The following is a 15,768-nucleotide window of genomic DNA, read 5'->3' as shown; positions in this document are numbered from 1 at the left end:
TCACCAGAGGCACTAAGAGATATTGCCCGTCTAAAATACCCAACTGGTTGTCATGAATTCTAAAACGAGAGCTCTCGGTCAGAGAACTCCAACAGCTTATTTTCTACATTAAATATTTAATTTCTCTAGCTGTTTGGCTTCTGAGGATTTCAATTCTGATGGCATATTCTCTACAATGAAAGAGCATTCTCGTCATCCCACTAAGCCATACTTCAGGATCTACCTGCCAAGGACATCTCAACAAACAGTGAGCCAGAGAAAGACACTCGTCTTAGCACGTTACACACCGCTATAAAAACACTGGTATTATCAACTAGCTTTAGACTCAGATCGTTCCCTCGGAATACATATTGGAACTAAGAATCAAAGTTAAATCCATGATTAACTCTTTCTTGGTACTAAAAACCAGTGATTCTCAACTGGTGGGAGATTGAGTGTGTCGCGGGTGTCTGAGTAAAAATTTTAAAAAATACTCCAGTCTGAACTGAAACGACTTAAACCAGGTATTAGGTGTGTAGAAATGATAATGAACTTACATTTAATTTATTTTAAATCGTTTAACAATTTTTCTTCAATCATAATATTTTGAATATAGAACTATTAGCACCGCTGTGTTGGTTGGTTTTGTGGTCTCAAGCCAGTGAGTTAATTAACATTCTTCATCAAGAATATGGGCACCATTTAATTACTGACAATGAAAGAGGTGGGAATGTTGTTCCCTCGTCATATAACTGCTACATTTACTACCAATATAGAATTCAAAATAGTTTCCAGGTTGTATTTTGGTGATTATTTTTCACCATGCTACTATTGGGTCGCGACTGAGACAACCTTGTGCAATTTGGGTTCCGAGGCAAAACCGGTTGAGAACCACTGCTATAAACTGATGTCTATGATTAGATATAGGACTGTGCCTGCGGGGGCCGAGCTAATCTAGATAACCAGGACATCGTCCGACATCTACTCAAAACTATGTCCATTATCACAGCCTAGGCTCTTGTACAGTAACTTTTTATCATCTTGCCTTTATTTAACCCATTGCTGGTGTTGCTGGCCATTTGGCTCTAACGTGGTGAGAACCAGAGGGGGACATGACTTTGGGGTGGTGCTGTGACAGAAACAGAGGTCAATAGGTTATGGCCGGTCGTGGGTCCGTGGGAATTCTGAGTCTTTGCGTTTAGTCTCCTTGCGTCACTCACCCGTGAAGAGATGTCTTTTCTTTCAAAACAATAACTAAGGAGGCTGGAGGGAGGGAGCATGTGGTGGGTTGAACTTAGCCCTGACCAGAGCTTCTGGGCTGGCCACTATGGGGAATTCAGAGCAGATGTGCTGTTCTCCAGTTCTATTTCTCCCATCCTCCCTCTTCAGAAAGATGGACTGTCTAAAAATATGTTGGGAGTTTATGCGTTCTAAGAAAGTGCCCTCCAACTGTAATGCATCACAATGAGAAATAACAAATAGTCTATAAGAGATGAAACTGAATCAAGGTCAATTTACAGAGCAATCTGAATCACCAGCTGGGGGTTGGCTTTCCTCGAGGTCCGGCAGCAGTTGAATTTCTACTTGCGCATGATCATCTGCACATCCAGCACGTCAGTGTTCATTTGCTCAATTGTAATTGCTTCGCTACTATACTTACCTCCGTACTCCATCTGCACACACTGTATATAGATTTTTCTATTGTGTTATCGACTGTACTTCTGTTTATCCCAAGTGTAACTCCGTAGTTTTTTGTCACACTGCTTTGCTTCATCTTGGCCAGGTCGCAGTTGTAAATGAGAACTTGTTCTCAACTGGCCTACCTGGTTAAATAAAGGTGTTCTCAACTAGCCTACCTGGTTAAATAAAGGTGTTCTCAACTAGCCTACCTGGTTAAATAAAGGTGTTCTCAACTAGCCTACCTGGTTAAATAAAGGTTTTCTCAACTGGCCTACCTGGTTAAATAAAGGTGTTCTCAACTAGCCTACCTGGTTAAATAAAGGTGTTCTCAACTAGCCTACCTGGTTAAATAAATGTGTTCTCAACTAGCCTACCTGGTTAAATAAATGTGTTCTCAACTAGCCTACCTGGTTAAATAAATGTGTTCTCAACTAGCCTACCTGGTTAAATAAATGTGTTCTCAACTAGCCTACCTGGTTAAATAAATGTGTTCTCAACTAGCCTACCTGGTTAAATAAATGTGTTCTCAACTGGCCTACCTGGTTAAATAAAGGTTTTCTCAACTGGCCTACCTGGTTAAATAAAGGTGTTCTCAACTAGCCTACCTGGTTAAATAAAGGTGTTCTCAACTAGCCTACCTGGTTAAATAAAGGTGTTCTTAACTAGCCTACCTGGTTAAATAAAGGTTTTCTCAACTAGCCTACCTGGTTAAATAAAGGTGTTCTCAACTAGCCTACCTGGTTAAATAAAGGTGTTCTCAACTAGCCTACCTGGTTAAATAAAGGTGTTCTCAACTAGCCTACCTGGTTAAATAAAGGTGTTCTCAACTAGCCTACCTGGTTAAATAAATAACTAATAAATAACTAATATAAAAAATAATAAACTTGTGTCTTGCCGCAAAGTCAGTACAGGCAGCAAAACCATACAGTCCGACACACACTAACCAAATTGAAACCGCTTGACACTTACAGAGATAATTGCATGAGAACAGAAGAGAGGATTAAGAGACTGTACCCGTTAGCTGTCCTGTGAGGCCGCCACTCCTAGCCTAGTAAGACATCAGTGTCAGCTGGCGTGCGGCACCCACCACACACAATCAAGATCGACAGTATTTCAGGACCATGTCAGCTGTGTAGTCAAGTACAACCAGCCGTCTCGAGACACAAACACAACAGTGACAACTCGACACATGCTCACCAGTAGCAGCGCCATCTTCTTTATGGTGCGATTCCCCATTGCAGGAAGACTACAACGGGTCAGGCTGGACTGGAGGATGAGCAGTCAGTCCTTGAGCTTTTCAGTAACAGTGTGACAGACGGGCCACTTCCCGGTTCTTGACAAGTGTTACCGTCACAGCTCCCCCGCTTGTGGCGCGCTCGGATGTGAATGGAATCCCATTCACTGCTACAGTAGCTCCCCCTCCTCTCTCTCTCTCTCTCTCCAAGGTGTTTGACTGCTACAGCTCGATCACGCTCACAGGAAAGAAGGGGTGGGTGGGTATGGCAAAAAAAACACGGCACGTTTCAAGAGACACAACGAGACACTCCAGGACTGCCTGAAGGGACGCACCACGTGGCTGAGCCTAAGTTACGGTCCATGTTATGTCGAACAAACATGGCTCTCTTGACATGTCGAATAAGGAATCATGTCAGCTCTATTCATGGTATTAACTTCCGTCTGCAGCGTTCCAGAACGTTGGCCTACGGAACGAGGCCCGGGGCTGCCTGGGGGAGGCACAGCGAGCTCCAAACCAAGCTCCAGCCCTAACTGAAGGTCTGGCCTGTAAATCGGTAGCCCCAATGTCATACAAGCCCTGGGATAAACTTGGCACTTGCCCGAGGATAAAACAGGGGGGTAGATGACACACATTCATCCCTCTCTGGAGTGATAAATCTAGTCCAATAAAATGGTCTGCTCCCTGGTCTCCTCGTCTTTCAGGCTCTGTCCTTGTAGCGGAGGGCTACCCCGGGTCCAAGGCTACCAGGCGGGCCGAGTTTGTCACTTTACTGCAGTTCATTATTTCTCCGGACTAATTAAAGAGTAATTTCCGAGGGCGGCGGAATAGATTTGCCTTCACGGGTTTCCTGGGTGATTTGAGAAGAGCAGCGGGGAATGGATGACCTGTCAGTCCAACACAGCTCTGTGTCGATCGTGTTGCGAAGACAGACGACAAGATGTGGTCATACGAGGACACAGTAGAGTAGGTGGGCGGCCAAGCACTGAGCTGGGTCCTTGCTGAATGCTCCAGTCTCTCAACTGACTGAGCTGGACTTGAAGTACTACAGGCCTGCTTAAATGGATACGTAAGGGCCTCATTGCCAATATCCCGATCTACTTCTCCAGAGAACGCTGGTAGCTACCCATAGACTTCGTCACTACGCTGACGCTATTTAGCATTGGCTCGCAAAACTTCCTCAAACTTCCCTCATACTGGACAGAGACAAATGACACGAGTTCATCTGACTAGTAGATAAAGGGCCTCATTGCCAAAATATCCCTTTAATAAATAGCCAACCCTACTGTATCAGTCTTTCAAACAACATTTCTGGTTGTGTCAACAGTTGATTGACGACCCATAACCTGATATCAAATTAGAGTTTAAGTAAAGCTCAGCTGAAGTAAACACTGGGCTGTTCAATAACGACTTTGCCGGGAACAATCTTTCAAGACACTCAATCTTCACTTATGGATCCTCAAAATAGAAGGTAAGGCTTCTTGAAGTCAGCACCTTTGCTGCTTCTACCAAGAGGGAATGTCACAGACACGGGTCAGGCATGCAACCCAAGAAAGGTTGCCAGCTACTGATATATGTCAATCAGCACATAACATTCTCCCTGTATGACCTACGCATTGTAGAGTATAGAAATAGAATGTCTAGTAATTCCATTTCTATCTATGAAGATCAGCTGTATTCAACTCTTACCGTACGAGGTTCAGAGCCTGCTGGTTTTCTGTTCTACCTGATAATTCATTGCACCCACCTGATGTCCCAGGTCTAAAAATCAGTCTGATTCGAGGGGAATACATGGGAAAAAAACACAGTGGAACTGGCGCAGAGGTCCAGAGTTGAGATGAGGGTTGTAGACCTTCTCATAGTACCTACTACAGACTACTGTAAATGTTCTCTTTGAAGTTTCTATAGGCCGATGTGCTAGAATTGTTTGATATGACATTAACGTATTGCTGTAGCATTGCAATTTGACCACAGAGACAGCCTGACAAATGGCTGAGGGGTACAGCTAGCAGAGTGTAGAGGGTATGTGAAACAGCATTTCAAGACCAAATCACAGGACTTTTTATTGGCATTTTAAGTTGAGAAATAAACTCCATGAATTTAAAGATGTAGTATCTTCTTTTGAACACAAGAGGGAGACATTGGATTAGAAATACAGCAATTACTGCACTGCTCTGTTAAAGACTAAGAAGATTTGTGGATCACGTTCAGTATCAACAATTGCTCATGTGATGCCTGGAGGCAAGGGTCGCTAGATTATTAGGCGCTGTTAGAGATTTATGCACATTTCTGAAAGTGTCTGCTTACTGTCACATAACTTACTTTGATTCTAGTCACACAATACTGTACCTGTTTCTATGTACATTCAGACCATCACATTAGGACACACACACACAACATAAAAACTGACCAGAGGTTAGTGATGTCACAATACCAGAATTTTGTCTTTGATACCAACACCAGGTTTAGTATCATAATACTAGATACAGGGCGGGAGTAGCCCTATTAGCCAGTCACAGAATGCAACTTGATCCAGACAGATCTTGAAGAGTTCAATATTTGTTACATTTAATTTGACCTTTAACTAGGCGATATCATTACATTTGACAGATTATTTTTTGTTGTTGTATGCATTAATGAATAAATCATAATATCAATTCGACTTTGTTTTTACCAATCTAACTACATAACAGAAAGGCAGTCATTTAGTTGAATGGTAAAATCTCTATTGATAAATTGGGGAAATCAAGATGTAGCCTTGGCCTATTCACAATACAGGTGAATGCATATTCAATAGAGGTGAATGCATATTCAATACAGGTGAATGCATATTCAATACAGGTGAATGCATATTCAATACAGGTGAATGCATATTCAATACAGGTGAATGCATATTCAATACAGGTGAATGCATATTCAATACAGGTGAATGCATATTCAATAGGAGTGTGTTCTAGCCTGTAATGGACATTGTTGCCGTTTTGCAATATTCACAGGTGTTAACTTCTGTTCAGCATAGGTGGTGATGCAGCCCAGACTCCCAGTGTGTGCACTGGTTCCTCAGGCCAGGCTAGAGCCAGTATGAGTGGGGAGCTAACGCGATGCAGCCCAGACTCCCAGTGTGTGCACTGGTTCCTCAGGCCAGGCTAGAGCCAGTATGAGTGGGGAGCTAACGAGATGCAGCCCAGACTCCCAGTGTGTGCACTGGTTCCTCAGGCCAGGCTAGAGACAGTATGAGTGGGGAGCTAACACGATGCAACCCAGACTCCCAGTGTGTGCACTGGTTCCTCAGGCCAGGCTAGAGCCAGTATGAGTGGGGAGCTAACGTGATGCAACCCAGACTCCCAGGGAGTGCACTGGTTCCTCAGGCCAGGCTAGAGCCAGTATGAGTGGGGAGCTAACGTGATGCAGCCCAGACTCCCAGGGAGTGCACTGGTTCCTCAGGCCAGGCTAGAGCTAGCAATGAGGAAGCGGACTAGGTACGATAAGGTGATGTCGGCTGCACTGATACAGACTTGATCCTCTCTCAAATCAGAAGACGGCGTGAGACATTTGACAGAAGAACAAAAGTAACAATTGTCGTAGAGAAGCGTTTTTGAAGGTTCTAGTATCTAGTAAGTTCTGGTATACTGTGTAACATCAACACTGGTCAGGTCTTACCTTCTTCTTGATGGGTGAGCTTTGGTGTTGGCACCCCGAGGACTGGTCCAGGTTGTTGTTGGGGACAGACGCATCACTCCTGAGGGAGGGTGAGTGGAGGCCATCCTCCCCCTCCTCCTCCTCTTCCTCCTCCCTCCCACTCTCCTCCGAATGCTCAAAGTCATCACTGTCCTGGTCCATCTCCTCTTCGTCCTCCTCCTCCCTCCCCGTTCTCGCGCCTCCCTCTGTCCTTTCCTCCTCCTCTCCCTGCTGGCTGCCACTGTTGTTGTTCTCCTCTTCCTCCTCCTCCTCATCACCCCCCCCCTGTTGCCGTCGCTCCGCCTCCCACATCCACCTGCCGCCCTTAGTCACTCCTCCGTTCACCTCGTTGGGTACTCCTCCTCCATCCTCCCCGTCTCCCTGGGGCCCATTCTGCCTGGAGGTCCACGGCTCTTCCACTCCTTCCCCCCCTGCCGAGGCCGCAGGCTGGACTCTGGACTGCTGGTGTTCTTGGTCCTCCACCACCCGGTTCATGTGCTCCTCCTCGTCGGCCTCCTCTCCAGGCTGCTGGCCCTGGGGCGTCCGGGCCGAGGAGGAGGCGTTACCTCGCTGGGCCCCCGGGCCCCCTCGCCGGCCCCCCAGGCCCCGCCTGCTGCCCCCCGACAGCAGATCCTGGTTCATTTCCAAAAGCCAGCTTGCTACCTCCTGGACCTTCACTAGGCTGTCTGAGGAGGAGAAGGGCTTGGCATTCTGTAGGAGAGAGATACGAAACGGGCGAGAGACAGGGGGAGGGGGGCAGAGAGGGGGGAGAAAAGAGGAGATATTAGAGTTATCCATCTCATACACACAGACAATTGCAATGCTGACGCCCACCAAAATAAAGTGGAAATAACCCCATCATCTTTTATTCATAACGGTAGAAATAAAACAAAGCATTTGTGCTGGGAGATGCACGAATTGGTTGCATTTTGGTGGGGAGACAATAGAGGAAAGCTTTGGCTTTGGATCACACAGCACAGGCCTTGGAACTTCTACAATAACGAACTACCGAGCCTCAGCGTGACGCACACACACACACACACACACACACACACACACACACACACACACACACACACACACACACACACAGAGCTACTGGTATTCTAGCCTCTGACACAGCCAATGAACACAGCCAATCTGTCATGATATGAAAGCAGCGACATTCCTGGCTCCATATGGAAGAATCCAGTCCAACGACTGTTCTTAACCATTGGGGTAGTTTGGAGTTGGATGGCGGCTGTGGAACATTGTTCAGAATGAGAATGAAAGTCCAGCTCTGTTATGTTTAGAGCTGTTTATCATCCGAGGCTGCTGGTCTACTGACAGTGAATCTGGTGGTGGTTCCCAGAAACTTTAGCCCAATCAAAATATACTGTGCTGAGAAATGTAACTCTCGTCTTGGTAAACATACTGTAGGCTTGTGTCAGGCAACTTGTTCATGCTGTTTGAAGCCTGCCGTTATTCACAAAACTATAGAAGTTAATCACGCAAGCATAATATGATGTGGCCTGTTTGTGTCGTCTTGCCAACTCCTGTTGACAGCACAAACAGATCTGGGACCAGGTTGAGGGTGTAAGCCTACGTCAGAATATAAGGCCATGTTAGCTTGTTAGATGACAGGGACTCTGTACCCGAAACTGATGGAGCCAAGTTACCCAACATGACAACGCCTTCACTCTGAAGCCAAAGTGTCAGAATGCTCATTATGCGCGGCCTGAATATGAGAATGAATATGACGTTAGTCCATTAGCCGTGACGGCTAGAGTTTGGAAAGACAAGTGAGGGACTGAGTGAGGGAGCAGGGAGGAGTGCAGGCTAGAGGAGAAGGAGTGAGGGGGCAGGGAGGATTGCAGGCCAGGGGAGAAGGAGTGAGGGGGCAGGGAGGAGTGCAGGCCAGGGGAGAAGGAGTGAGGGGGCAGGGAGGAGTCCAGGCTAGAGGAGAAGGAGTGAGGGGGCAGGGAGGAGTGCAGGCCAGGGGAACAGGAGTGAGGGGGCAGGGAGGAGTGCAGGCTAGAGGAGAAGGAGTGAGGGGGCAGGGAGGAGTGCAGGCCAGGGGAGAAGGAGTGAGGGGGCAGGGAGGAGTGCAAGCGTGAGGAGAAGGAGTGAGGGGGCAGGGAGGAGTCCAGGCTAGAGGAGAAGGAGTGAGGGGGCAGGGAGGAGTGCAGGCTAGAGGAGAAGGAGTGAGGGGGCAGGGAGGAGTGCAGGCTAGAGGAGAAGGAGTGAGGGGGCAGGGAGGAGTGCAGGCTAGAGGAGAAGGAGTGAGGGGGCAGGGAGGAGTGCAGGCCAGGGGAGAAGGAGTGAGGGGGCAGGGAGGAGTCCAGGCTAGAGGAGAAGGAGTGAGGGGGCAGGGAGGAGTGCAGGCCAGGGGAGAAGGAGTGAGGGGGCAGGGAGGAGTGCAGGCTAGAGGAGAAGGAGTGAGGGGGCAGGGAGGAGTCCAGGCTAGAGGAGAAGGAGTGAGGGGGCAGGGAGGAGTGCAGGCTAGAGGAGAAGGAGTGAGGCGGCAGGGAGGAGTGCAGGCTAGAGGAGAAGGAGTGAGGGGGCAGGGAGGAGTGCAGGCCAGGGGAGAAGGAGTGAGGGGGCAGGGAGGAGTGCAGGCTAGAGGAGAAGGAGTGAGGGGGCAGGGAGGAGTGCAGGCCAGGGGAACAGGAGTGAGGGGGCAGGGAGGAGTCCAGGCTAGAGGAGAAGGAGTGAGGGAGCAGGGAGGAGTGCAGGCCAGGGGAGAAGGAGTGAGGGGGCAGGGAGGAGTGCAGGCTAGAGGAGAAGGAGTGAGGGGGCAGGGAGGAGTGCAGGCTAGAGGAGAAGGAGTGAGGGGGCAGGGAGGAGTGCAGGCTAGAGGAGAAGGAGTGAGGGAGAGGAGGAGTGCAGGCCAGGGGAGAAGGAGTGAGGGGGCAGGGAGGAGTGCAGGCCAGGGGAACAGGGGAAAGCTCCATCCCAGCCATGTTGGTTCATTAGCCTCTTGGGTGATCACAGTGATGGTCTGTGACAGTCTAGAACAGGACACATTCACCTTGCCCAGGTACGCAGACAAAGTTGAACCCGAATGAGTTCACTCAGAGCTGTATTGCTCTAAATGCATGGCTCTGAGTTCACGGTCAGTGTCCCTCACTCTTATAGGAGCTTACAGTAGGAAGGTTGTCTAATAGAGACACACACACACCAAACCTGTCTATCACCTGATGGAAAATAGCCTAGCATAACCTACATGCCATCTCCTCCTTTTGAAGTCGGCCACATTCTGTCTCCTGTTCCCCAGGAGAGGCGACCGTTTGAGAGACTGGACCGCCTCCACTGACACCAACAGGAAGTGAGTGCACTCCAAATGAACAGGAATAGACGCCGGCCTGCCTGTGAACTCCATTCAGAGGACGAGTCAATCTGACAACGACTGTCTTGAGTATGACAGCTCTCTTGATAAACTGGCAGGACACTGACACTACGCCATGAATCAGCCACTGAAAGAAGAGCCAAGAGAACAGTAATCTGTAGCCTAAACATGACAGGTTCTATAAAGGCTGTCAAGAACATGTGAGAGCAAAGATCGTTCTTAATCCTAATCTAGCGTCAGAAATATCCTTGATGTTCATTCCGAGAAGAGGTATCCTCTTCCAGTACTTTACTGAAGAACCAGCAGAGGGAGTACTTTGATAGAGTCCTGCTGAAATCCCATTCAAATCAACCAGAGAAGACTTCAACACCATAGGTCAGAATTACCCAAACTCCTTCCTGGGGACCCTAAGGGGTGCACGTTTTGGTTTTAGCGCTAACACTACACAGCTGATGCAAATTAAAGCTGGATTATCAGTTGGTTATTTGAGTCAGCCGTGTAGTGCTAGGGCAGACACCCCAACGTGCACCCCTTAGGGTCCCGAGGACAGAGCTCTGGAAACCCGGTCATAGATCATCATAACGTCGACACCAGAGATCATTCATCCACTATGATCACCATGACTAAGATGCTTACGATGATACTGGACCAGTATAATGGTCCATAGACAGATAGCAGCCTACGCCCCATTAACACAACCTGTATGGCTGCTAATGAGATCATATAAAAGGTCAAAGGTGACCCACAGAGGTGTTGCATGCATAGAGCTGGAATTACATTGTGCTTTTTACCATTCTAGTATTTATAATTCTATGGTTATAAGGGCCGTGTTAAGACCAGACGGAACAAAACATTTGTCAGCGTTAATCAGACAGTGGAAACAGTGGGAGATCAATACAAATTCTATGAGCCAGCAACGGCCATGGGAGAGCGCACACACACAGTTGGAGCTGTGGTGTGTGATGACAGGATGTCATTAGGTTGTGTGGAACAAGGTAGAAGGTGACAAGAATAAAATGCCAGCACTCAGGACAAGAGGGCCAGACTCTCCATAGCATATAATGTGGCACAGAGCTGGCCCTTCTGTGGGAGCGGGGTCCATTCAAACATTTGTATTTATTTTCACCTTTATTTAACCAGGTAGGCAAGTTGAGAACAAGTTCTCATTTACAACTGCGACCTGGCCAAGATAAAGCAAAGCTGTTCGACATATAACACAGCTACACATGGAATAAACAAAACATACAGTCAATAATACAGTAGAAAAATAAGTCTATATACAACAATGTGAGCATATGAGGTGAGATAAGGGAGGTAAAGGCAATAAATAGGCCATGGTGGTGAAGTAAATACAATATAGCAATTAAAACACTGGACAGGCAAGTAGCGATCGGTTGAAGAGCATGCATTTAGTTTAACGTGATTTTAAGAGCAGTTGGAGGCCACGGAAGGAGAGTTGTATGGCATTGAAGCTCGTCTGGAGGGTAGTTAACACAGTGTCCAGAGAAGGGCCAGAAGTATACAGAAAGGCGTCGTCTACGTAGAGGTGGATCAGAGACTCACCAGCAGCAAGAGCGACATCATTGAAGTATACAGAGAAGAGAGTCGGCCCAAGAATTACATAACATGCCCAACTGTCTCTTCACTGAGCAGGTGCTTCTAGTCTAGCCTATACAACACAAGCACCTTTCAGCAGAAGTTAAGAAAACATAAGAATTATCCAGCTGCACATTTACTACTGCTACAGCAATGAACTAGAAGTACGGAGCCCCAAGGGCCCAACAGCTGAGTAGTGGCGTGGACAACCTGGAATTTCTCAAAATCAGCCACAAGCACCTGCTTTAGCTAGTTTATTTCCTAACCAAATACACATGACTATTTCCTTCTTTAAAAGTATTTTTCATTTTGGGCTTGTTTAAAGATAAGAGGCAGCTTGTCCTTTGATGACTTCAACCTTGGACAATCACTGGGGGCTCCTCCAGCAACGTTTAATCAACCTCCAATTAACGTAAGAGAATGTTTTCCGACCGCCGTACCAACCCAGTGCTTTGCTCGTTAGCGTAACCCCTCTGATTAATGTCGTCTCCAACAGGAGGGGAAATGTTAGTGCTAATTAGACCACCCAATCAAGAGAGAGCCCAGACAGAAGGCTGGCGGAGTTTAGAGTTTGAGACACTGGCTGGTGTCAGAGTGTCTGCTATATTACTTTAAAAACAGAGGCTCTCTCACTCTTCCCCTCCCCCTGCTTGATGTAATTGAGGATGGTTAAAGCGTTCTCGTCGTTTCATGTTGGCTCTGATCTGTGGGGCCCCAAAGCCTGCTGTGAACACATTGGTAAAATCAGCAACAGGGGCAGGAATTACAGTACAGCGGAGGGATTATCCAGCGCAGGGCAGATCCAGGGCTGAATGGAGGGATGTAGCAGGGCAGCACAGCTGGGGGACTGATGGAGGAAGCTATTAAAACGCTGGTTAGGGGAGGTGGAGGGGGGAGTCAATGCACCTGTTGGGAACCGTGGGAAAATTGACTAAGTCCTAAATGGCAACCTAGACCCTATATAGTGCACTACTTTTGACCAGGGCTTGTCAAAGCAGTGCACTTTCTACGGGACAGGGTGCTATTTGGGACGGATCCATAATGTGCTTAACTTTTCCTGGAAGGACGCTTGATTGGTAGATGTCCCCCATCTTTATAGGAGCAGTTGGAGGACAATGATGCTGTCCCAACATGCCTTGCACTGAGGTTATTTCTGTGTGACTGAACAGATGTGCTTAGACCTTTTAAGACTGTTTGTGCTATTGGAGAATATTACTAACTCAAATACTGTTCTCTCTCGCCCACCCTTCCTGCCTGCCTCGCTCTCACACAGTTCTCAATGGAACTGATCCGCTATCTCCGGCGAGTGACATACTGCATCTGTAAATATGTCCTGAATAGCACCCCATACTGGCCATCAGCTCTCTGGGGACACAGGCATCCGGGCATGGGTCACCCCTGTAACCCCTCAATGCCCCCCGGGGTAGGAGGGTTTCCCAGTACACTAGAGCTTGGGAAATGACCTTTATCTAGGCAGGGTTCCTCCATTTCATGCCATCATCCACTCTTCACTGGTTGTGCTCTAGCTAGACAAGACTCCTGGTGGGAAGATGGTCTAATCTTTAACCCCTGACACTCCAGGGAATCAGCTTTTATGGATCGGGCTTCTTACAGAAGAAATATGGAAAGAGTTTGCATAACCACGGTAGCAATTAGAAAGTAACAGTTTGAAGATCATGGGAAAATTATAACAGCAGCTCACCTAACAAGACTAAGTCCAAACATTACGATTTAATGTGCCTTTTACATTTACTGTACTTTTCGCGGCATTTGTTGATAACGAAATCGGAAAACACTCTGGATACATTCAGTAACACAAGAATGTTCCTGGGAAATGTGAGGTAGGTGCAGCATAAGACCAGAACGATGACAAGGGTTTGAGTGAGAGGTCTAACTGGTGTTTCCAAGTCATCACACACAACCCTGCATCCCCGCCATCACACAATTACTGTTGTTTACGCAATCAAAAAAAAAAACTGTTCATTATAAATCGCAATCTGGGTCAGGCGGCCATCATCTGAAAGCTTGTTCTATTGCCAACATGACTAGCTAAATGACAAGATCCGATTTTACAGTGTGAGGCTTTCAAAGCAATTCAGAGAAACAGATCGTCATTTTAGTGTGCATAGAATAGAGTCATTTGCATTCAGATGTGTGGTCTGTTGCAAATGTTCTTCACAATACAACATAGGTGTTTATTCTGTTCAGAACAACCCAGGGCAAAGCGCCAAGTCGTCTTGTAAGTGATCATAAATGTATGACGTGACATTTTATGTGGAAATGTAAAGTGCACATTTGGATACAATTGTTTGACTTGCTTGTATGACAAAGCTGTATTTATTATAATACTCAATGTCTCATCTTTTAAAATATATAGGTATTTTACAGCATTTCCTTCAATCAGACAAAAAAAGATTTGCAGACGTTGGCCCAATTAGCGGGAGGGATGAGGGCAACTTGTCCAATGCGCAGTGCTCAAATTCAGAACAGCTGTCAGTCAAATCCCATCCAGCGCGTTGAAGCACAGAGCCAGAGCTCTGACGTCATGTATAGCATGCTACTGTAGAGCCACCACGTTCCAAAGTAGGCGCTTATCCGCGTCCAAATCTGCCATTCTCAACCCGAATAAAGGGACGAGTGTAAAGGACTACATGCTACTATGTGAATATGGACCCCTCATGACTGTATGTAGTGTGACCACTTCAGCTCCCCGAACTGAGTTACTACGCAGCCCAGCCCTGGTGTCAGTTCAAAACATAGTCAGTGTTTGTGGATGAGAGAGCACAGCCTCTGATTCGGAGGCGTCAGGACCTGGCACCACGTCAAGAGTTTAAGTGGAAGGAGGTGAGGGAGGGAGAGAGAGAGAGACAAGACAAAGCTGCATCTCCCAAGCCAGCCTCCCGGCTTGCACTAAGAAGTGGAGTATGTGGGTGTGTAGTGTTTCTGCAAGGGGGAGGGGTTCTTATGTATACATCTACACTGCAAACACAACATTGTAATAACCATCCAGCATGTAAAATAGCAGACTGTCTGGTTAGCAAGTCCAGGTCCAGCCACTGCATCAGAGGATTCTACTCTTATTTCTCTGCAGTCTTAACAAGAAGGTTGTCGGCCAGTAGTCAGGCCATCTCTATAATACTAAGCTAGCGATGTCTGTTCTCTGATGTCAGGGTATTTGACGGGGGGTAATAGGGGATGGGGGGACTGGGTGTCAGGGGAGACTCTCTGATGGTGCGGGCAGCTGTCACTAGGCAACTCTGGGGATCAGAGAGGTGACCGTCTGACAGTCTCCTCACCACATCACTGACCAAACAACCCCCAGCCCCACACACACCCACCCCTAGGTCTCACTGAACTGTGCCAATTAGGCCTACTAGAACATAAAAGACAATAGTAAGACATCGTACTTAGTGACCTAAATAATGTTCAGTTCTCAGAAATGCCTGTAGCAAATGCTTGATTAAATGAATATATACATTTATATATCCTGAGAAAGCGGCAGATGGTGTCTTTTCCGAGTGGTGTGTCCACTCTAGTGCATCAGATTTATAGCCGGCAGATAGCTTAGCTAAAGAGGGTAAAGCCTTGAAGGTCCATTCAGCCTGGTCAGCTGTTCTGGATTGACGAGTGCCATGGGGGCAGAATTGGATGTCCATTTGGATCGCCATGGCGAAAAACGATGGACATGCAGTCACACACACCCCTATCAGAACTTGGATTCAGCAGTTGGTTTCCACAGGTGACAGTGCTGAAGGAGGTCAAATCAAACTTTGTCACATGCGCCGAATACAACAGGCGTAGTAGACCTTACCGTGAAATGCTTACTGACAAGCACTTAACTCTTCTTGAACTGCATTGTTGGCTAAAAAAATTACCAAATAAACTAAAAGTAAAAAAAAAAAATTTAAAACACAACACAATAACGAGGCTATATACAGGGGGTACCGGTGCCGAGTCAGTGTGTGGTGGTGCAGGTTAGAGATAATTTGTACATGTAGGTAGGGGTGAAGTGACTATGCATATATATATATATAAAACAAACAGCGAGGAGTAGTGGTGTACAGAACAAATGGAGTGGGGGGGGCATTTGATTAATTGTTCAGCAGTCTTATGGATTGGACGTAGAAACTGTTAACCTCTTGAAGCTATGGGGGCGCTATTTCATTATTGGATTAAAAAACGTGCCCGTTTTAAGCGCAATATTTTGTCACAAAAAGATGCTCGACTATGCATATAATTGGCAGCTTTGGAAAGAAAACACTGACGTTTTCAA

The 15,768-nt window shown here is 47.0% G+C and overlaps 1 protein-coding gene across 1 annotated transcript in view; it reads right to left on the bottom strand.

The window, feature by feature from the left end:
- LOC118383027 (F-box/WD repeat-containing protein 7-like) overlaps window positions 1–15,768 on the bottom strand; it is a 104,789-nt gene that overhangs the window by 16,550 nt on the left and 72,471 nt on the right. Inside the window, exon 4 of the mRNA XM_052464701.1 lies at window positions 6,554–7,282. Coding sequence (XP_052320661.1) covers window positions 6,554–7,282 — 729 coding nt within the window. The remainder of the gene's footprint in view (window positions 1–6,553; window positions 7,283–15,768) is intronic.

This window comes from Oncorhynchus keta, chromosome 16 (genome assembly GCF_023373465.1).
Source record: "Oncorhynchus keta strain PuntledgeMale-10-30-2019 chromosome 16, Oket_V2, whole genome shotgun sequence".
NCBI lineage: Eukaryota > Metazoa > Chordata > Actinopteri > Salmoniformes > Salmonidae > Oncorhynchus > Oncorhynchus keta.
This window is presented reverse-complemented; position numbering and strand designations above follow the sequence as displayed.